This window comes from Coenobita brevimanus, chromosome 29 (genome assembly GCF_032717465.1).
Source record: "Coenobita brevimanus isolate Jiangsu-jjx chromosome 29, ASM3271746v2, whole genome shotgun sequence".
Lineage (NCBI taxonomy): Eukaryota > Metazoa > Arthropoda > Malacostraca > Decapoda > Coenobitidae > Coenobita > Coenobita brevimanus.
In genome coordinates, this window is record NC_136982.1 from 4,071,706 (window position 1) to 4,094,602 (window position 22,897).

Here is a 22,897-nt window from a genome sequence, read left to right on the forward strand (position 1 = left end):
TCTTGTGCAGTGTGTGTGATAAATGGGTGCATAAGAGATGTAGTGGTATCAGAGGTAGACTGCAAGATAATGCTGATTTTATGTGTACGGTGTGTTGGGGTGAGCAGTTGGAGTTTGTCAGACATGAAAGGATTGAACTTGCTGGTGAATCTCTTGAGTGTGTGGAAGAGTTTTGTTATTTGGGAGACATGTTGTGTGCTGGAGGTGGGGCTGGAGCTAGCTCTGTGGCTAGGGTGAGAAGTGGTTGGAAGAAGTTCATGGAGCTGTTGCCTCTCCTGATATTGAGAGGACTCTCCCTACGTGCTAAGGGGTCTTTGTATGCAGCATGTGTTAGGAGTGTAATGCTGTATGGCAGTGAGACCTGGGCAGTGAAGGAGGAGGATATTCGCCGGCTCAGACGTACAGAAATGACAATGATTAGGTGGATGTGCAGTGCGCCCCTGCGTCCAAGGCCTGGAGGGGCTGGGTTTATGATGGAAGAGTTGAGAGGTAGGATGGGACTGGAGTGTATTGGTGTTGTGATGAGGAGAGGTAGATTGAGATGGTTTGGACATGTGGAGAGGATGGGGGATGATAATTGGGTGAGGAAGGTGAGAAGTGTTAATATTGGGGGTGGGGTTATGAGGGGTAGACCGAGAAAGACATGGGACGAGGTCATTAAGTATGACCTCAGGGTTAAAGGACTGAACAGGGAGGCTGCAATGGATCGTGCAGCATGGAGAGCCGCCATTAGGTGACCAAGGCCGACACATGCAAGCATGTTGGAGGCTTTAAAAACGAAAACGAAAACTTGCAATTTTAGAACTGCTTCAGGCTCTTGTAATAAAAAAAACAGGCAACGCAGAGGGGAACCTAGCACTCAACGCACTGCCAAGAGGTGCATTTGTGCTCAGGTGTGCGTCGGGTGGTATGTGCACACACCTGGCATGTGCGGATCGCAGCCTTCCTCTTGGTTGTGGCATGCACTTGCACCAGTCTGTGCCAATCCATGTACACCCTCTGCTCAACTCTGTCGGGAAGTCTTACGGCATGGCGCCTTGGAGTTGCTGCTGTCACCATACCATATCTCTCAAGCAGCTGCTGAACACAAGTCCTGGCGAACAACCTCAGGGAGAAGGACCTGGGTGGTTTTACCTTCATCTTGTACAGGATGAAGGCGTTCAGCATCGTCATGTCAATGAGATGCAGAAAAACTTTCCTGTACCACCTAGTATTCTTCCTGAGGCAGTCGATCTCTCCAATCATTATGTCGGACTTGTCCACCAGCCGCATGTTGATATTTTAGTCTGTGACAGCATCAGGTTTCCTCACAGGTTTGCCTGTCCTACTGTCGACCTTCCCACTGTCTTTCATTTTCCCCTTGTGTACGGTGGTGAGCATGTGCACGACCCTTTTGTCATGCCACCGTATTGCCAGCATCTCTCAGACTTGCGTAGGTGCATGTCTCCTCGCTGCGAGTTTCCTGCCTCCGGGAATTTGGGGAAGTGGGCATGATTGCTCTTCACAGTGCCACAGGAGCCGATGCCATGCTTTGAAAGATATTTAGGAAGTTTCAGTGCTGTATAATAGTTGTCAGTATACAGCACATGATTCCCACCAAAATACCTTTCAAGCAGCACTTTCACTATACAGCCTGAGAAGCCAAGGGGGTGTGTTTTGTCCTGATTGACAGTGCTGGCTGAATAGATGACGAAGGCAAGGATGTACCCCATCTTACAGTCGCACAGTACAAAGAACTTGATTCCAAAGCAATGGCATTTGCTTGGAATGTACCCTACAAACCTAAGACGTCTTCTGAACAAAACCAAAGATTCGTCTATGACAACCTTCTGAAAGGGGTGGAAGAATGACATAAACTTATCCTTCATTCTGCTCAGAATCTCCTGGATCTTCCAGAATGAGTCAGTCTGGGAAGGTACATCGTTGTTGGTGAAGTGCAGGTTTCCCATGATGTTCCGGAAGCGATCTCTGGCCTTGTACTGTACTTATTGAAGGTGGGTAAGGGTAGTAAGGGGTTTATGGACCAGTATTCATCCAACTCATGCTTCTTTGAATGTGGCATGTGAAGCATGAGGACGAAGAACACATACAGCTCCTGCACTCCCAGCACGGTCCACTGTTGCATCTTCGCTTCACCTGCACCACTTGCAGCAAGTTGTGATTCGTACCTACTTGTCTCATCACATATGTGCTGCATAACTTCATCATCGAGGAAGGCCAAAAGGAAGTCCACACACTCAGCATCCTCTTCAAGAGTGAAGACAGGCTGTATCCCTGAGGAACTCTCGTCGAAATGAAGATGTTCAGGGACGAAATCGGAACCTTCCGTCCACACGAAGGTGTCCAGGATTCCCTGTCGTGGCGGTGTAGGGTGGGTGAGGGTGGAGGGTGGCTGTGAGGTAGACTGGACTGTTTCAAGGTCACTCTCACTGACCCTAGGTTGCCGTGTAGCACTAGCAGCCCTTACGCTAGTCGCTACTCTGCTTTTATGAGTCAGGGATTTACCTCTTCCCCTACGGCCTGCCTTTGCTGTAGGTGCTGGTGGAGACTCCGACAACGAAGACTCAGGAGAAAATTCCGCTGAAGATGAGGAAGAAATTAGTGAGTTGGGGCTTGGGGAGCAGGGGGGTGATTCACCTCGGGACTCATGGTGGGCTGGGTCACGCGGGGCCATTGTTCCGGGGCTAATCCGCCGCCTTTTCACTCCCTTCCCAAATTCCTTCTCTTGCTCCACTAAGGGCTCCTTTCCCTTGGAGCTGGGAATAACTTGGGACACTGAAGCACTCGTACTAGGAGATTCTGTAACGATTTCCTCCCTAGGCTCATCACACGATTCACCTGAAGGAACAAAGTCACTATCCATCATTATCATAGATTTTTCTGCCGGTTCACGTTCCACTACTGAGTCACTAAGTCCTTTACTGCTTCCCACACGAGTTTTCCTAGGGGTGGAAGTCATAGGGCCCTTTGCAATGGGCGCAGAAGCGGCGGAAATGGCGGGGCTCCAGTGCGACGTGGTTTCACCTCAGAGGACGACAAGGAACTGAATGACGCGGTGTATATGGGCAGGCAAGGATTTACAATGTCAATAGGGTGACAGCTGCTAATTTACATGCTATGAAATGATTGGTAGGAAATCTTGACAATACATAAAAAAATAAGGAGTTCCAGGTGAATGTAAATATCACTTAGGCTTCTCCCTTCCTTTCATATATATATATTATTACGAGAATAGATTATACCCTTCCTTTCATATATATATATATTATTACGAGAATAGATTATACGGCATATTTCAAGGGGAAATTACCGGGAGAAATTAGCAAACAAGTGCATGTGAGGTGTTGTCAGGTTATAATTAGCCAATTCCAGGTGTATGGGACTATCACTTACCTTATTTCTTCTTTGTATAAATTATTTTGTATAAGAACAGGGCATAGGGCTTATTTCAATGGAAGAAATCAGTGGAAAATTCTGGGGAAGATTTGCTTAGCACAGCGCAGCCGGGCAGGTGAGAGGAGAGGGTAATGGAGGGGACGTAGGGCGGGGAGTCAAGAAAGGGGAAAAATGGCTAAATTGTCAACAATGGATGGGAGTACAGATGAGATTAGAAGTGCTGACTATTGTTGGACATTGGCAGTACTGATAGATGATACAAGCCACCACTTGTAAGCCCGGGAGAAATCAAAATAACACAGAATCACAAAAGTGACGCCCCGCGGTATGATCCATTGCGCCCGTGCATCACGAAAGTGACGCCCCGCGGTTAAGGGGTTAAAGAATTGTGTCCAATCCTGCAGAAAACCAAATGGTCCTTGTGAGAAACATAATTAACAAATAGATCTATCTATCTATCTGTCTGTTGTCAGACGCCATAATCCCGTAAGTGGTGGCTGTTAGTCTTTGAGTTAGTTGTTTTACGGGGAGTGACACTAACCCTCTGCCAACCCACTTATTGACATGTAGAGAACACGTATGGGTTGGTTATGTGGTTACCACCCAGCGTTGTAAATGATATCCTGGCTTACTGGAAACCATTAGGCTTGTCACTCAATGTAAATCCACCTGAAATGGAAAGAGGAGTAATAAAACATGACAGGAATGATGTTAGAAATAGGAAGAGAAGAGGGAAGACACAGAAAAAGAGTGATAATGGTGAAGGCAGAAGTAAGCAGCACTACATCAAGTGAGTGGATGATGGTGAGAAATAGTAAGAGAGGGGACACGAAAAGACTGATAAAGGTGAAGGAAGAAGTAGGCAGCACTACATCAAGTGAGTGAATGATGGTCATCACCACCTACCAATAAATAGATGAGTAACTAAATTATCATCATCATGATTGTGGTAGGTAGTGACGACCATCATCCACTCACTTGATGTAATGTTGCCTAATTCTTCCTTCACCTTATCATTCATTTTCTATGTCAGCTCTTCTCTTTTCCTGTTCCACTCATCTCTCCTGTCACTTTTTGTTACTCTACTTTTCATTCATTTTCAAGTGGATTTATATTGAGTGACAAACCTGATGGTTCCCTGTAAGCCAGGAAACCATTTACAGTGCTGTGTGATGACCATATATCCAACCCATATGTGTTCCCTATGTGTCAGCAAACAAGTTGGCAGAGGGTTAGTGTCTCTGTAAAACAACTCAGAGTCAAATGGCCACTCCTTACAGGTTATGGTGTCTAGCTGTAGGTAGATAGACAGAGCATCGTCATCATTATTATCATCAGTCAGTTAGTCGGGGAGTGAAAGATAAAAATGGTAGATTACTAGTGAAGGTAGAAAAAGTGAGCAGAAGGAGAGAACACTTTAAGGAGTTGTTGAACATAGAGAATGAAAGTAATGTGAGTATAAGTGGCTGGGAAATGGCTGGGAGACGGACGGATATGAGAAGAGAGGAAGAAATCAGTAGGATGAAAGTTATGGAAGCAATGAAGAAAGTCAAAATGGGGAAAGCCTCAGGAATTGATGGAGTGTGTCGTGAAATGATGAAGCATGGGGTATAGAGATAGTAGTAGAATGGATGTGGAAGATTTGCAGATTGGCCTGGGAGGAATGTAGTGTCCCAGAGGATTGGAAGTCAGGTATAATTATTCCCCTGTACAAAGGAAAAGGGGAAAAAGAAATGTTTGGTAATCATAGGGGCATTTTTCTTCTTAGTGTAATAGGAAATGTATATGGCAGGATACTTAGTAACAGATTTAGGGAAATAACAGAGGAATTAGTTGGAGAAGAACAGGGAGGTTTTGGGAAGGGAAGAGGTTGTGTAGATCAGATATTCATTTATAGATCTTTAGTGGAAAAGTTTCTAGAGAAGGGAAACAAGTTGTATGTGGCCTTCATGGATTTGGAGAAAGCATATGACAAAATGGATAGACAAGGATTGTGGAAGTATTAAGAATATATGGAGTAGATGGGAAGTTTCTGAATGCTGTGAAGAGTATGTATGAGAGTGCTAAGGCAGCAGTGCGTCTGGATAGTGAACTGAGTGAATTTTTTTATGTGAAGGTTAGATTGAAACAGGGATGTGTCATGTCTCCATGATTGTTCAATCTGTATATGGATGATGTTATAAAAGAGATACAAGGTAGGGCAGTGGATGTTGGAGTGGCCCTAATGGGATAGGGCATTGTGTAGAAACTCCCTGCACCATTGTTTGCAGATGATACTGTGTTGTTAAGTGAAGTGAAGGAGAGCTGCAAGGCTTGGTGGATGAGTTTGGGAGAGTGTGTAAGAGATGGAATCTAAAGGTGAATGTAGGGAAGGGTAAAGTTATGGTCTTCAGGAGAAGTGCAGTCAGTGAATGTACAGTGAGGTTGGATGAGGAGGAAATAAAAAATGTGAGTGTGTTCAAGTACTTGGGTAATGTGATGAGTAAGGACAGAAGTTTAGAGGGTGAAGTGCTTGAAAGGGTACAGCAAGGAAGAAAGGTTGCTGGTTCCTTGAAAGCAGTGATAAGAAACAGGGAAGTGAGCATGAAAGTGAAAAGTTACTACATGACAGTATTGTGATACCAGCTCTAATGTATGGAAGTGAAGCTTGGACCTATGAGGGATAGAAGTCAAAGAGTGAAAGCAGTGGATATGAGTAATTTGAGAGGAGTATGTGGAGTCACTTGGAGAGACAGACTGTCAAACGAGAAAGTGAAGGAGCATTGTGGTGTGGATGTGGACATGATAGGAAGCATTAGGAGAAACACATTGAGCTGGTTTGACCACGTGGAGAGGCTGGAGAGCGAGAGACTGACGAGGAGAGTGTACGTGATTGAGGTGGAAAGGGGGAGGCCAAGGATGAGATGGAGGGATGGAGTGGAAAGGTATATGAGAGAGGTGGGTGTGAGCAGAGAGCAAGGCAGTGAAATGGTGGGGGACAGGGCGACATGGAGGCGATTTGTTTGTGGCCACTCCTTACGGGATTAATGCGTCTGGCAATTGATAGATAGATAGTGTAGTCAAGTTTCCTTTCTCCTCAGAGCAAGAAAAGATTAATAAAGAACAAAAATGAGGGAATAAAGAACCAAAGAACAACTGAAAGACAAGGGAGGAGACCTTACATTACAAGACTCCTCATGCAGGGTGGTGTATGATGCATTCCTCACAGCCACTAAGCATACAAAGCCAAGAACAGCAGTAGCCATTGCCATTTTCTTAGTGCCTTATCCACTCTGAACCTAGAGGTCAAGGGGAATTCACAAGCACCCTACTGAGGGAGACCCCTTGCATCTGCAGTGGCAGGTTTCTTTAGCCGTTCTCATTAAAAAACAGTAGAATGAACAGGTTTTGCATAGTTCAAATTCCAGTGTTCCTGCCTTAGAAGGTTATGATGGCATCTAGCTAGGTGCTTCACTGAGGGATTATGCTGACCTACTCATCCTTTCCACAGTGCCTACTTGCCATGCAAGGCAAGGAGGCACCATGGACTTAAGAATGATGAGATATTGTGCCAGAGTGGGTATTGTTGGATGGCCCTGTGTCAGTCTTGCACCACAAGAGTGGTGAGATATTGTCCTGGAGAGGTTATTGTTAGATGGCCTAATATCAGTCTGGCACCACCTGACGAGTACATTTGTTGTGATAATTTTGTAAAAAATTTTGTAAAACTGTAGGGTCATTCTCTTATTCAGATTCTAACTCCTGTAGGTTTTACCACCTTTTGCCTTGACTTAGGTACTTATTGTTAAGATGGTCACTATGCTAGCCACTGCCACCATGCTAATGTGGTAACCCACATATCCTTAAGCATTTCCATAACTCCATTGTGGATAAAAAAATGTATTTTTTTTTTTTTTACTATAAATTTATTCATTCATTCATCATCTAATCCAGTGTTGCCCCATGAGGAGTGTAGAAACCCGAGGCTAGACAAGTTGGTCCTGACATTTAAGATGAGAGTGACCAGCCTCACTTATCCCTGAGTAGCATTACGTCTGCAATAAACCTCAACCACTTCTTGGATAAAACCTTCACCGGCTCAGTCCGATTGGAGTGCCTTACTTGCCCACTAAACCACCTTGTGCCTTAATTTGGTTATATGGTTACTACCCAGCATAGTAAATGGTTTCCTGGTGTACAGGAAACCATTTAGCTTGTCACTCAGTGTAGAGTCACCCATAGGCAGAAGGAAGAGGGAAGAATGAAGGAAAGAATGACTGAAAAGGAAGGATGGAAAGAAGGAAGGAAGAGTGGAAAGGGCGGGCACCCAAGAGCAGCACTAAATCGAGTGTGTGGATGGTGAGCACCCCTGCCAACCTACAAATAACATGTATATTTAGAAAACAAGAAGAGCATTAACATGTATATTTAGAAAACAAGAAGAGCAAGAATGCTTTGGGAATTTACTTCATAAATTGTGTAGATTAACTTGTGTTAGAAAATGCTGAGACACATACTAGTGCCATTAAGGAACTGTGAAACATAATGTACTTTGTACCTTGCACTATGTATGACAATCACAGTGGTGGGGATGAAGGAGTAGAAGTACATACACCAATTTATGACCAGTGATGTCTATCCTTTGCAGATTAAATGCAAGTCATAGTGAAGATTCTGTCACCAAAGAATCCTCCGACGCCATCCTAACCAAAAAGAATTCCGATGGTAAGTACAGTACAGGTACCGGTATATGATTTTTATTTTTATATATGAAATGACAGCAGTTAAGTCATATAAAGTATTTGAAAATGAAATTACAATACTGCTAATTACTATATTGATTAACTTGAGTTTTGACAAATTTACATATATTAATAGATATATCAAGATTAGGTTCAGCCAACTGAGACCAGATTTTAGGACATGACAACAGATACCTTATGCATGCAGAGTATTTTGGCTTCCATGGCCACATGTGTTATTGTTTAAGTGTTTGTCTTCAAGAAATTTCTTCTTGTGGTCTTTCAGTACAGTATACAGACAAAATATCTGTGGATGATATCCTGGGACCAAAACAGCTGTGAGATTAGTCATTGTATATTTGTTTCTCTTATATACAGCAACACATTGCCTATTGTTCTCACCTACTTTCTTTAATGTTTGAGCATTGTACACAGCTTAATAACAGATCTCAGAAACCACTAATAATTGTACAGTCGGTGAATTATGGATGTTTAGCAACTTATGTTTTTGAGCAGTGTATATACCCTGTAATATTGCAGTTGCAAGTCTGTAATAGTGATTGTTATTTGTAAGTCAGTGACATATTGATATCTGTTAACATGTTTCATTACCAATACATTAAGCTGAAATTGCAGTACTGTATATATAGTTGGTTATTCTTACCCATTACTTAGAAATGCAATACAGTGGTGGGGTTTGTAGTGTTAAAATGATTAAAGGTGACACTGCAGTAATGTATTGTATCTTTTGTTTTGTCTGTTGTCTTATGAGCAGACAACTTTAATTACCATAGAGGTATGGTGTTTTTTTGGTAGTAGTACTGAACTACTAATAAACCAGTTTAGCTGAAATATTTCTCAAGGGAATGGCTTAGGGATATCTAGTGGCCATGTCTAACATTGTGAGGATGAACTGGTGGCCCTAGGGAGTTTTAGGCATAGGGCCAACAATGTCAACAAGGACTCTAGCGAATGGGGCCTCAAACACAGGTAGAGGAATCAAAGACGCTGCTGGGATGGGCTTGTTGCTTTTACCAATTAGACGACATGTGTGACATGACCTGTAAAACCGGGATACATCTTGATGGATTCCAGGCCAGTAAAAGTGCTGCTAGGTGTGGGAGAGAGTCTTCTGCACCCCCAATTGACCTGCTAGAATTATAATGAGCAGTGGACATAAACTTTTGCCTTTAGAGTTTTGGAACCACTACCTGATGTACATTCTCCCACTCGCAATCATGAGCAACACTAGGAGGTTTTCATTTTTGGCCTTAAATAATAATAATCTGACAATTCAGACTCACTTTCATTTTCCCTGACTGCTAAGTCAGTTAGAGTGGCAGTCTTTGGAGCAGATCTGTGCATTTCTGCTAACCTTGCACTTACATCAATCTGGGGAGAATCGTGTACCTTAGAGTCAGTCAACTGGACAAACAAAGTATTGCCAAACCCAATACTCTATCATCGTCGGCATTGCCATTGCTGTCAACATTATCGTGGCTGGTCTTCATCGTTATAGCTCTCGTTAGAAGTGGGAAACAGTTTAGGACAAATGGCTTCTAGCTCTTTAGTCCTATCCTCACGCGGGGGATTCTTTGACACACAGGGAACTGCACTCACTTGTCCTCCCACCAAGTCATTGCCCAAAAGGAAAGTGATCCCTCTTACAGGTAGCTGGTCAGCAACACCTGCACGAACGGAACCAGTAACTAACTGTGACTGGAGCTTCACCTCAACTAGGGGAGCAGATGCAAACTCAGCTGTACCTTGCAACAAGATGCATTCATTACAGTCAACTACATTAACTATCCCCTTCAACATTATAAAGCATTTGAAAATGAAATTACAGTACTGTTCATTACTATATTGATTAACTTGAGTTTTGACAACTACACATACATTGATAGATATATCAAGATTAGGTTGAACCGAGACCAGATTTTAGGACAGTCATGACAACAGATACCTTATGCATGCAGAGTATTTTGGCTCCCATGGCCACATGTGTGGTTGTTTAAGTGTTTGTCTTGAGGAAATTTCTTATTGTGGTCTTTGAATACAGTGTAGACAAAAATATCTGTGGATGATATCATTCATTCATTCTTTCATTCATTTATTCAACATCCAATCCTACGTTGCCCCATGAGGAGCGTAGGAGCCCGGGGCTAGACAAGTTGGTCCTGACATTTAAGATGAGAGTGACCAGCCTCACTCATCCCCGAGTGTCATTACTTGAGCATTAGACCCAACCACCCATTGGATATAAACCTACACAGGCTCAATCCAATTGGAGCGCCGTAATTACCTACGAGACATATCCTGGGACCAAAACAGCTGTGTCAAGCACCTGTGTCTCTAAGTACAGTATAGTGACTTCCTTACCACCTTTTCCATTAAATGAAATTAATGCCTTAGATATTAATTTAGCAAATAAACAAGTGCTCGTGGGCCCTTCGGGCCCCTCGCACTTGTTCCTGTGGAGGGCTCTCGCGATTATGTGCTATTCTAGTGTAGCGTTGTCACTTGGATTTTTTGCAGAACTAATTGATCATATTATTTGCAGCTTCGGGAATGGAACCCAAGTTGTCCAAACGCAAGTTTGAAATACAGTAATCACTCCAATATCCAGAGTAATAGAGCCATTGGTAGGTCCGGTTATTGGTTTTGTCCGGATATTGGGCCCCAGCTTATGGACTTGTACTTATGGACCCTAACTCAGAGAAACACCTATACAACTCCCTCTGGACATGCATAGCACTTATTTAACACACAAATCACATCAATAAGGCACATAAATGACTGAAATAAATGCAAAAGAAACATAAATGAGGGTTTAGAAGTATGTTCATACATTAATAAACATTCTGGTACTTATGGACCCTAACCTAGCCTAACTCTGAAAAACACATTCCTACTGCACATGCATGAGGTAAGTATAGTATTGAAAAAAGTACAGTATGAAACATTCTGGTAAGTATAGTATGGAAAAAAGTACAGTATGAAACATTCTGGCTACTTATAGCAAGTCCCTGGCCACCTCGATGAATAACCGCCTCCTCTCGGACTCTGACAGTAAGAACGATTTCCTGAAGCACTTGCAGTACACTCTTCCTGAAGTCTTGCACTGAACTTAGTCAATAACACACAGAAGTCCGTTCTCTTCACAGTGTTCACTTTACTCCAAATAATGTTCCAGTTTAATTTTGTGTTGCACATTAACTTTTCCCAATTTTTTTTTATTTTCCAAAGCCAAAACAAAGAAGTTTATTTACGTTAAATTTTGTTTCCACTGAGTCTTTTCTCTCAGCTCGAAAACCTTAACACAACACACCGTTTTTTTCACTGCACAACACTCAAAATTCCCGTGTGGTCTAGTGGAGAAGTTCTTGCTGTTTATTCACTGTCAGAGTCCGAGAGTATCACTGGCAGGCGACCAAGGCGTGCGTCGCTGGGTCGTGGTGATGGCGTACCCACTGCAGAAGACTCTGAGGAAAGCCGCAAACTCACGTCGAGCTGTGACTCCACTGTGGCTGATGTGCTGGGCTGTGGCTCGGAGCATGAGGGCCTGTCTTGGGGAGGCAACTGAGTGGAGCCAGGGCTTAGCACAGCGGGGGTCACGGGCCTGAAAAAACTGTCAATCGTTGACTGACGCAAGGACCGACGATTCTGGCGATTGATGATGCGCTGCCTGAAAGCACGCACTTCCTCCACGAGTCCCAAGGGCCCCATCTCCCTGTTGCAGTCCGGGTGTTCCGGGTAGTCTAGGATGAACTCTAGATGTTCCCGGAGTGTGCTCAGCTTGGGGATGGCTGGAGTAGTGTCCTGCTGAGAGGAGTCCGCATCATCGTCGCCTTCGTCGTCGGAATCTTCAAGTTCGGGACTGACACCAGCAACCGAAGATGCGATCTTGATATCAAACAATGTCTGATACCCAGGATCGCCCTCGTCGTCGTCCAACCACTCACGAACATCGTCCACATCAACAACGTCGCCGTGCGTACGTAGCCGTGCATGGAAGTCATCCACGTCAAACCCTAGAAAATCGTACTTCACATCCGTTACGAGAAGCAGACGAGACCAACCATTTTCAAGAGTTTTCACAGGGACTTCCTTCCATGCACTAGCCCAGTTGTTCAGCGCAGACGATGTTGTAGCGGTGAAGGTTTTCCAAAGTCCGCTTGCCTCGTGTGTCCCGTCCTTCCCTGTGCTCGTCCTCGTCCTCGAGAACGACCATCACCTCGTCCAGGAACTTCTGACGGTACAGGCGCTTTGTTGCCATGATCACTCCTTGGTCCGTGGGTTGAATGACAGCAGTCGTATTAGGTGGCAGAAACATGCACCTAATGCGGCCATTCTCAGCAACCAAGTCCTTGTCTTACGGGTGGGCAGGTGCATTATTGAGCAGAAGGAGAGCCTTTACCTGGTTGCGAGGGATTCCCAGTGTCTTCGTCTGGTACTGGATGACCTCCTTGACGAAGTGACGGTGAAACCAGTCTTTGAAAATCACAGCTGTGAACCATGCTTTCAATGAATGGTACCAGACGACAGGAAGGACATCCATCACCCCACGAAGGCACCGAGGCTGCTTTGCACGGCCAACAACAACGGGCTTAAGCCGGTGCATGCTGTTAGCTTGCGTCCAGGTACATGCTTCTCCGTCTCCTCGGCTAGAGTGTTCGTTGGCAGCGAGCGATAGAATAGGCCAGTTTCGTCTGCGTTATAGACTTGACCGAGAGTGAGGCCCTCCCTGTCGATCAAGCCTTTCACCTTGGGCCGAAACTTCTCAACTCCATCCTCGTTAGCGTCCAATGCTTCGCCATGTGCTTTACGGTTAGTAAGGCCATGTCGCAACTTGAACGCGAACAGCCAACCCTCGGATGCCTTGAAGTCTAGGGCATCGTGAAGCCTTGCGAACTTCTCAGCAGCAGCCTTCAGCTCCGTTCCACGTACCATCACACCAGCTGCACGTTGCTGTCGTTACCAAATCAACGTGGATCGGTCGATTTCTGCAAACTTGGGGGTAAACATAACCTTCCTTTCCACATTGCGTTTGCTTCGTGACGAGAAGTCAGCCGTGTACTGCACGAGTTTGTCTCGGGAACATTTGATATCGAACAAAGTTGACCGGGCCAGGTTGTACTCGCGGAGAATGCGGGAAGAAGACCAACCCACATCAGCTTTCTCCAATATCTCCCTCTTCTTTTCCAGAGTCAACACCACTCTCTTCCTTTTCTCAGGTGGCGGGGCCATCATCACACACACTAAGAGGAGGCCTGAGAGCAGCAGGAGGCCTTGCAGCAAGTATGCCACCACCACAAAAGGGAGCACGTGGGCAGCCATTGCGAAGAGTGTAGGTCCAGTTGCGGTGAGAGACAGGCGGGAAGTGGGGAGGATGCAGCGGCGCTCTACCGGATGTCGGAGGAATGACGCACCAAAACAATGCTCTCCCGCGGCGCGCGCGGCAAGTTCAAATTACGGACGGCAAAAAATCAATTTTTTTTTTTTTTTTTTTTTTTTTTTTTTTTTTTTTTGGGGGAATGTTGGATCCCAAGATGATAAGGTCCGGGTAGTGGGGATGTTCGGTTATTGGGCGTCTGGATATTAGAGTGATTACTGTACTTTATTTGTACCTGTGGACAAAAAATTCTATGGAGATCCTATGCCAGGTGCCAGGAGCAGCATTTTTTGGTCAAAATGTGATCGCTCATTAAATATAGTAAGAGTTTTTCAATTGTGATAGGACCAAGTTTTTTCACATTGCGATTTTTTGTGATTTCTGTGCCAACTTTGGTGCGATATGAATGTGTAGTTTTGGCTGCCCAAAATACAAAGTAATAGGATTGCAGGTACGAAAGTGGTACATAAACAGGAGGGAATAAAAAGGAGGAAGGTAGTAGAACCATGTCATGACAAGTATATAAACAAGATGATTAAGTTCTATCCATCTATTTATTGCCAGACATCTCAATCCCGTTTGGGGTGGCCACAAACAAATCGCCTCCACGTCACCCTGTCCCCCGCCATTTCACTGCCCTGCTCCCAGCTCACACCTCCCTCTTTCATATACCTCTCCACCCCATCCCTCCATCTCATCCTCGGCCTCCCCCTCCCTCATCCCCCCTCCACCTCACTCACATACACTTTCTTCGTCAGTCTCTCACCCTCCATCCTCTCCACATGGCCAAACCACCTCAGTGTGTTCCTCATAACGCTTCCTATCACATCCACATCCACACCACAATGCTCCTTTATATCCTCATTCGTCAGCCTGTCTCTCCACGTGACTCCACAGGCTCCTCTTAAATAACTCATTTCCACTGCTCTCACTCTTGATTTGTGTCCTTCCAACAACGTCCAAGCTTCACTTCCGTACATCAGATTGGTATCACAATACTGTCATGTAGTAACTTTTTCACTTCCATGCTCACTTCCCTGTTTCTTATCACTGCTTTCAAAGAACCAGCAACGTTTCTTCCCTGCTGTACCCTTTCAAGCACTTCACCCTCCAAACCTCCATCTTTACTCATCACACTACCCAAGTACTTAAATGTACTCACATTTTCCAATTCCTCACCATCCAACCTCGCTGCACATTCACTGACTTCACCTCTCTCAAAGACCATCACTTTACTCTTCCGTACATTCACCTTTAGATTCCATTTCTTACACACTCTCCCAAACTCATCCACCAAGCCTTGCAGCTCCCCTTCGTCTTCATTCAACAACACAGTATCATCTGCAAACAACAGTACAGGGAGTTTCCAAACACTATCCTCTCTCACCAGGGCCACTCCAACATCCACTACCCTACCTTGTACCTCTTTTATTACTCCATCCATGTACAGATTGAACAACCATGGAGACATGACACATCCCTGTTTCAACCCAACCTTCAAAGGAAAATATTCACTTAGTTCACCATCCACACGCACTGCAGCCTTAGCACCATCATACATACTCTTCACAGCATTCAACAACTTCCCATCTGCTCCATATATTTTTAATACTTTCCACAATCCTTGTGTATCCACCTTGTCATATGCTTTCTCCAAATCCATGAAAGCTGCATACAACTTCTTTCCCTTCTCTAGAAACTTTTCCACTAAAGATCTAAGAATGAATATCTGATCTACACAACCTCTTCCCTTCCTAAAGCCTCCCTGTTCTTCTCCAACTAATTCCTCTGTTCTTTCTCTAACTCTGTCAGTAAGTATGCTACCATACACTTTTCCTATTATGCTAAGAAGACAAATGCCCCTATGATTACCACACACTTCTTTTTCCCCTTTTCCTTTGTGGAAGGGAATAATTATACCTGACTTCCAATCCTCCGGGACTCTACCTTCTTCCCAGGCCAATCTGCACATCTTCCACATCCATTCTACTACTATCTCTTCCCCCATGCTTCAGCATTTTACCACACACTCCATCAATTCCTTGGGCTTTCCCCAATTTAACTTTCTTCATTGCTTCCACAACTTCTGTCCTACTGATTTCTTCCTGTCTTCTCACCTCCCTCCTTCTCCCAGCCATTCCCCAGCCACTTATACTCGCATTACTTCCATCCTGTATGTTCAACAATTCCTTCAAGTGTTCTCTCCATCTGCTCACTTTTTCTCCCTTCTCCACTAGTAATCTACCATTTTTATCTTTCACTCCTCTGCTAACCTCACTTCCATCCTGTCTTATTCTCTTCACCTCTTTTTCAGAACATTTTCTTACAGTCCCTCCACTTTACACTCAATTTCCTTCCAAGTTCCTCATCCGCTCTCTTCTCACTCTCTCTTACTAATCTTTTCACCTCTCTCTTTCTTTCTACATATAACTCTCTCTTCCACCTCTCAACTTCTTCCACGCCTCTGTTTCTCATCCATTCATTGTATGCTTTCTTCTTTTGTGCCACAGCCTGTCTCACCTCTTCAGTCCACCACGCTGTTAAGTTGATGTACAGTACTCAAATGTGGATGGAATGGTAACTAAATTATTTGAGATGAATGATTATGTCAGAAAAAATGAACCACATATAATATGCCTAACTGAAACAAAATTAACACCAAGGATATCAAATGAGATACTAAAATTAGAGGAGTATAATACAGTAAAAGTCCAATTCTTCGGCATCCAATTCCCCGGCAAATCTGAGATTTCGACAATTTTGAGAAATAGTCCCATTTACGAAAATCTCTGATCGTTCAGCAGATTATCCGATTTTTTTTGACAGTCTTGAAATTCTCCATGAGGACCCTCTACTGCTGGGGACTTCTTCCAGCAGTAGCAGACTCCAATCAACCACTTCTATTGTACATATGTTAATAAGGAGCGTACTATAAGTTTAGGTAAGTGCATGTGAACGTGTAGGCCTACTGTACCATTACATTTATGTACAGTATGTTCACTAATTTCTTTATTTTTCATATTCATGTATAGTACTGTATTCATTACAGTATTGTACAGTATCAAACAGTGTACAGTACTCTCTCCAAACACGTTTGTAATGATATGAGTAGTGATGATAAAGTTCACTGAAACATATAAGGTATTGAGTGGGTAGGGTTTTTGATAATTCGGCAATTTTGATTTCTCGGCACTAGCCTTGTCCCACAGATGCCGAAAAACGGGACTTCTGCTGTATATGGAGAAGAGATAGGAACTTAAAAAATGGAGGAGGAATTATAATATTAACTAAGAAAAATCTAAAAGTCAAAGAAATAGAACTAGATATACCCTCACAAGTAGAACTGATTGCAGTAGAGATCAATACATCTGAAGGGAAAGTAATTGTAGCCAATTTGTACATGCCACCCAGATCAAACACATGGGAAAGAGACGAATATGAGCACCTGGCAGAGAGTACAATTCAGAGTTTAAGAGCATTACTACATAAAATGGAAGAGAAATTGGAAAGAATTATACTAACTGGAGATTTTAATACAAATATAAATTGGAATACTCAAGATATAATAAGCCAAGAAAGCTGTTGGGACCAGAAGCTCCTGGATCTCGTGCAAGAGTTTTTCCTAACGCAACATGTGAGGGAAACCACCAGAAAAAGAGGACTCAATGAACCCTCAATGCTAGATCTCATATTTACTAGGCAAGAAAATGATATTGACAGTTTATTATCTCACCCTCCATTTGGCAAAACCGACCATGCAGTACTAAAGTGCAACTTCAGGATAGCATATGACATAGTTAACAGCAATGAAAGTTATAAAGAGCCAAAATTATAAAAAGGGAAATTATCATGACCTAAAGAAGTACTTCTTAGAAACTGATTGGGAAAATGAGCTTAGAGGACAAGATTTAAATGCTGTATATAAAAAATTCTGTGAATTTTATGAAATAGGAGTCCTGGAGTACATCCCACAGCACAAAGAAGCAGAAAAGAAAATAAAGAAATGGTTCAATACAGAATGTAAAAAATCAAAAGAAAGAAGAGATTTGTTGTGGAATAGATATAGAAGACACAATAGCAAAAGGGCATATAATAATAGAAACAGGCAAGAAACGATTATACAAGAATAAGGAGGGAATCCCAAAAACAGTTTGAGGAGGATATCGTAAATAAAAGTAGTGATCAACCGAAGCTATTTTACAGCTACATCAGAAGCAAAACCAAAGTAAAAGATAAAATACAATCCATTACGGACGAGTGAATCACCTATACACAAGAGAAGGATATATGTGAAGCACTAAATAAGAATTTCCAATCAGTTTTTACGGAAGAAAAAAATTTTGAGAGGGACTATGAGGAACATGCATGCCCACACATACTACCAGATATACAAATATCAGAAAAAGTAATACAGGAGGAGTTAAGTAAATATGACAAAGGAAAAGCAAATGGTCCCGATGAAATTTCATGTTGGGTATTACGAGAATGTGCAAAGGAGTTAAGTAAACCATTATTTTTAATTTTCAAGAAATCCTTGAGTCAAGGTAAACTACCTGATATTTGGAAGAAAGCAAACATTGTCCCCTGATTCAAGAAAGGGAAAAAAAAAATCCACTCAACTACCGACCAGTATCACTGACCAGTGTTATAAGCAAGGTATTAGAAAAGCTTATAAGAAAAGCTTGGGTAAATCATCTAGAAGAACACAGTATGATAACAGAAAGACAGTTTGGTTTCAGAAAAGGAAAATCATGTGTTACTAATCTGTTGAGCTACTATGACAGAGTAACAGACACAGTACAAGAAAGAGAAGGATGGGTGGACAGTATCTATTGAGATTTCAAGAAAGCATTTGACACAGTACCACACCAAAGACTTTTATGGAAACTGTACCATCAAGGAGAAATTCGAGGCAAACTGTATTGTTGGATGCAAGATTTTCTCATAAAAAGAGAAATGAGAACAGCACTAAGGGGAAATTACTCATCATGGAAAGAAGTGACTAGTGGAGTACCACAGGGCTCAGTGCTGGTACCAATTATGATTTTAGTGTATATAAATGATATAGACAGTAACACTGGAAATGAAAGCTATCTGAATATGTTTGCAGATGATGCAAATATACAAAGGAGAATTACTAACACAGCCTCTTGTAAAGAGCTACGAGAAGAATTTAAACTTCATGAATGGAGTAATACATGGCAAATGGAATTCAGTGTGGACAAGTGTCATGTAATCAAGTTTGGTAAAAGTGGAAAAAGACCTGATTGGGATTATACGTTAGGAAATAAAACACTACACACATGAGAAAGAGAGAAGGACCTAGGTGTGATTATCAGTAACAAACTATCTCCGGCTGACCACATCAGTGAGAAGGTACGGAACGTATACACTGCTTGCAAATATGAGAATAGCATTCACATACATAAATGAAGACATGCTAAGAAGGATAATAACATCATTCATCAGACCAACCCTGGAGTATGCATCAGTAGTCTGGAGTCCTCTTCTGAAAAAACACATAGACAAGATTGAAAAAGTTCAAAGGGCTGCTACAAGATGGGTACCAAGCTTAAGGGATCTAAGCTACGAAGAAAGACTAAATAAACTGAATCTACCAACACTACAGGCGAGAAGGAAAAGAGGTGAAATGATAATGCTATATAAATGCATATCAGGGAAGGAGAAAATAGACTTAAATGATTACTTAACTTATGGGAAAGCATCAGCAAGAGGACACTGCAAAAAACTGCATAAGAAGAGAGGTGATAAAGATGTAAGAAAATTCAGTTTCCCAAACAGAGCAATTGATCAATGGAATGCACTACCTTATGAAATAGTGTGCGCCAAAACAATTCACAAATTTAAGGATATGTACGATAAATATGGTTTAAGACACGGGACAGTACGAGCTTGACTCATTCCTGTAAAGATACAATTAGGGAAGAACACACAGCGGCGAAAAAGGAGACCAGCCTATTGTCATTATGAAAATGTGTGCGTGAGTGGTGGTCCCGTCAGTCTATCTATCTATCTATTGCCAGACGCCTCAGTCCCGTTTGGGGTGGCCACAAACAAATCGCCTCCAAGTCGCCCTGTCCCCCGCCATTTCACTCCCCTGCTCCCAACTCACACCCTCCTCTCTCATATACCTCTCCACCCCATCCCTCCATCTCATCCTCGGCCTCCCCCTTCCTCTTTCCCCCTCCATCTCACTCACATACACTCTCTTCGTCAGTCTTTCACCCTCCATCCTCTCCACATGGCCAAACCACCTCAGTATGTTCCTCATAACGCTTCCTATCACATCCACATCAACAGCACAACGCTCCTTTATATCCTCATTCGTCAGCCTGTCTCTCCATGTGACTCCACAGGCTCCTCTTAAATAACTCATTTCCACTGCTCTCACTCTTGACTTGTGTCCTTCCAACAACGTCCAAGCTTCACTTCCGTACGTTAGAGTTGGTATCACAATACTGTCATGTAGTAACTTTTTCACTTCCATGCTCACTTCCCTGTTTCTTATCACTGCTTTCAAAGAACCAGCAACCTTTCTTCCCTGCTGTACCCTTTCAAGCACTTCACCCTCCAAACCTCCATCCTTACTCATCACACTACCCAAGTACTTAAACGTACTCACATTTTCCAGTTCCTCACCATCCAACCTCGCTGTACATTCACTGACTTCACCTCTCTCAAAGACCATCACTTTACTCTTCCCTACATTCACCTTCAGATTCCGTTTCTTACACACTCTCCCAAACTCATCCACCAAGCCTTGCAGCTCCCCTTCGTCTTCACTCAACAACACAGTATCATCTGCAAACAACAGTACAGGGAGTTTCCAAACACTATCCTCTCTTACTAGGGCCACTCCAACATCCACTGCCCTACCTTGTACCTCTTTTATTACCCCATCCATGTACAGATTGAACAACCATGGAGACATGACACATCCCTGTTTCAACCCAACTTTCAAAGAGAAAAATTCACTTAGTTCACCATCCACACGCACTGCAGCCTTCGCACCATCGTACATACTCTTCACAACATTCAACAACTTCCCATCTACTCCATATATTCTTAACACTTTCCACAATCCTTGTCTATCCACCCTGTCATATGCTTTCTCCAAATCCATGAAAGCCGCATACAACTTCTCTCCCTTCTCTAGAAACTTTTCCATTAAAGATCTAAGAATGAATATCTGATCTACACAACCTCTTCCCTTCCTAAAGCCTCCCTGTTCTTCTCCAACTAATTTCTCTGTTCTTTCTCTAACTCTGTCAATAAGTATCCTACCATACACTTTTCCTATTATACTAAGAAGACAAATGCCCCTATGATTACCACACACTTCTTTTTCCCCTTTTCCTTTGTACAAGGGAATAATTATACCTGACTTCCAATCCTCCGGGACTCTACCTTCCTCCCAGGCTAATCTGCACATCTTCCACATCCATTCTACTACTATCTCTCCCCCATGCTTCAGCATTTCACCACACACTCCATCAATTCCTGGGGCTTTCCCAGATTTAACTTTCTTCATTGCTTCCACAACTTCTATCCTACTTATTTCTTCCTGTCTTCTCACCTCCCTCCTTCTCCCAGCCATTCCCCAGCCACTTATACTCGCATTACTTCCATCCTCTACGTTCAACAATTCCTTAAAGTGTTCTCTCCATCTGCTCACTTTTTCTCCCTTCTCCACTACTATTCTACCTTTTTTATCTTTCACTCCCCTGCTGACTTCACTTCCACCCTGTCTTACTCTTTTCACCTCTTTCCAGAACATTTTCTTTCAGTCCCTCCACTTTACACTCAAATTCCTACCAAATTCCTCATCCACTCTCTTCTTACTCTCTCTTACTAATCTTTTCACCTCTCTCTTTCTTTCTACATATAACTCTCTCTTCCGCCTCTCAACTTTTTCCACGCCCCTATTTCTCATCCATTCATTGCATGTTTTCTTCTTTTGTGCCACAGCCTGTTTCACCTCTTCAGTCCACTACGCTGTTCCTTGCACCCCCCTCCGTCTTCTCTTCCTTCCACACACCACATCACATGCTGCACATATTTCTTCTGTAAATATGCTACACACACCTTCCACGTCTCCCATCTGCTCCAATTCATATTTGCACAATCGTTCCTCCACTTCTCTCTTATACTCTGCCTTTTTCTCATCCTCTTGTAACCTTTCCACTCTCCTAGCAACTACTCCTTCCTCTCGTCTTTCCCTTCTTCTGTTTCTCCATCTTACTTGGACCTTGATTCTGGCCACCACCAAGTAGTGGTCAGAAAGTCCACTCCCCCAACCTCTATAAACTCTTGCATCCATTACACATCTTCTCATCCTTTCATCCACACACACATAATCAATCATTGCCTTCCTTTCATTCAATTCACCACCCACCCTTCTCATCACTCGCCATGTATACCTGTGGATCATTTTATGCCTGAAGAGGGTATTGGCTACCACCAACCCCCTCCCAGCACAAATGTCCACTAACACACTCCCATTCTCATCTATCTCAGCAGGCACACCCCACTCACCAACTATTCCATCCACCTTCACATTCCCAACTTTACCATTCATATCACCAATGAAAAACGCTCTCTCATTCCTTCCAAACTTTTCCATGCACACTTCTACATTTGTCCAGAACTCTTCTCTCACTCTTCTAGCACGATCTTGCGTTGGCGCATACACACACACGAATAGCCGGAGAGAGAGGACGTCCCAGGCATCGCTCCTGACCTTGAGTAGTTTCAGGAATTTTGTCTGTCCTGTCTCCTAGGGTCTTTCTTTAAATTTAAAATAATGAAAGTTGGTAGACTACCAAAAATGTAAAGATTTGTTGGCAATAGTATACATGAATGTTTGTGGCTTATTGGTAACAGCTGTTTAGGTACTTGATCGGTACGTTAAAGATGGCCGAAAATGTAAACAATGAGGGAATGGAATTTCAAGGATTTGATGCTAATACTAATGTCATGGACCTAGTGAAAACATTAATTATGAGGATTAGTGAACTCGAAAAAAAGTAGAGAATCTAGTGATAAAGGATGTGTCAGGAAATACGGAAACCACCATACAGAGTCTAATCCAGTCCAACGAAACAGCCAATGAAGAGATAAAGAATTTGAAGAGGGAAAATGTTGAACTGAGGAGGAAACTTGAAGAGAGTACTAATAAAACGGAGAAGGTGAGTAATGTACTAGAAGAACACAAGGCAAAGTGGGCACACGTAGAGGAAGAACAGAAAGAAGTGGTCAGCTTAAGAGAGATCATCCAGGAAGAAAGGGAAATGAACAAGAAAGAAATGGAAGAAAATGTAGTGAAAATACTGAAGAAAAAAGAGAAAATAGTGAGAGAAACTGT

The 22,897-nt window shown here is 43.0% G+C and overlaps 1 protein-coding gene across 1 annotated transcript in view; it reads left to right on the forward strand.

Moving 5' to 3' along the window:
• LOC145395049 (potassium voltage-gated channel subfamily KQT member 1-like) overlaps window positions 1–22,897 on the forward strand; it is a 1,161,165-nt gene that overhangs the window by 677,958 nt on the left and 460,310 nt on the right. Inside the window, exon 11 of the mRNA XM_080268799.1 lies at window positions 8,024–8,100. Within this exon, the coding sequence (XP_080124925.1) occupies window positions 8,024–8,100 (77 nt within the window). The remainder of the gene's footprint in view (window positions 1–8,023; window positions 8,101–22,897) is intronic.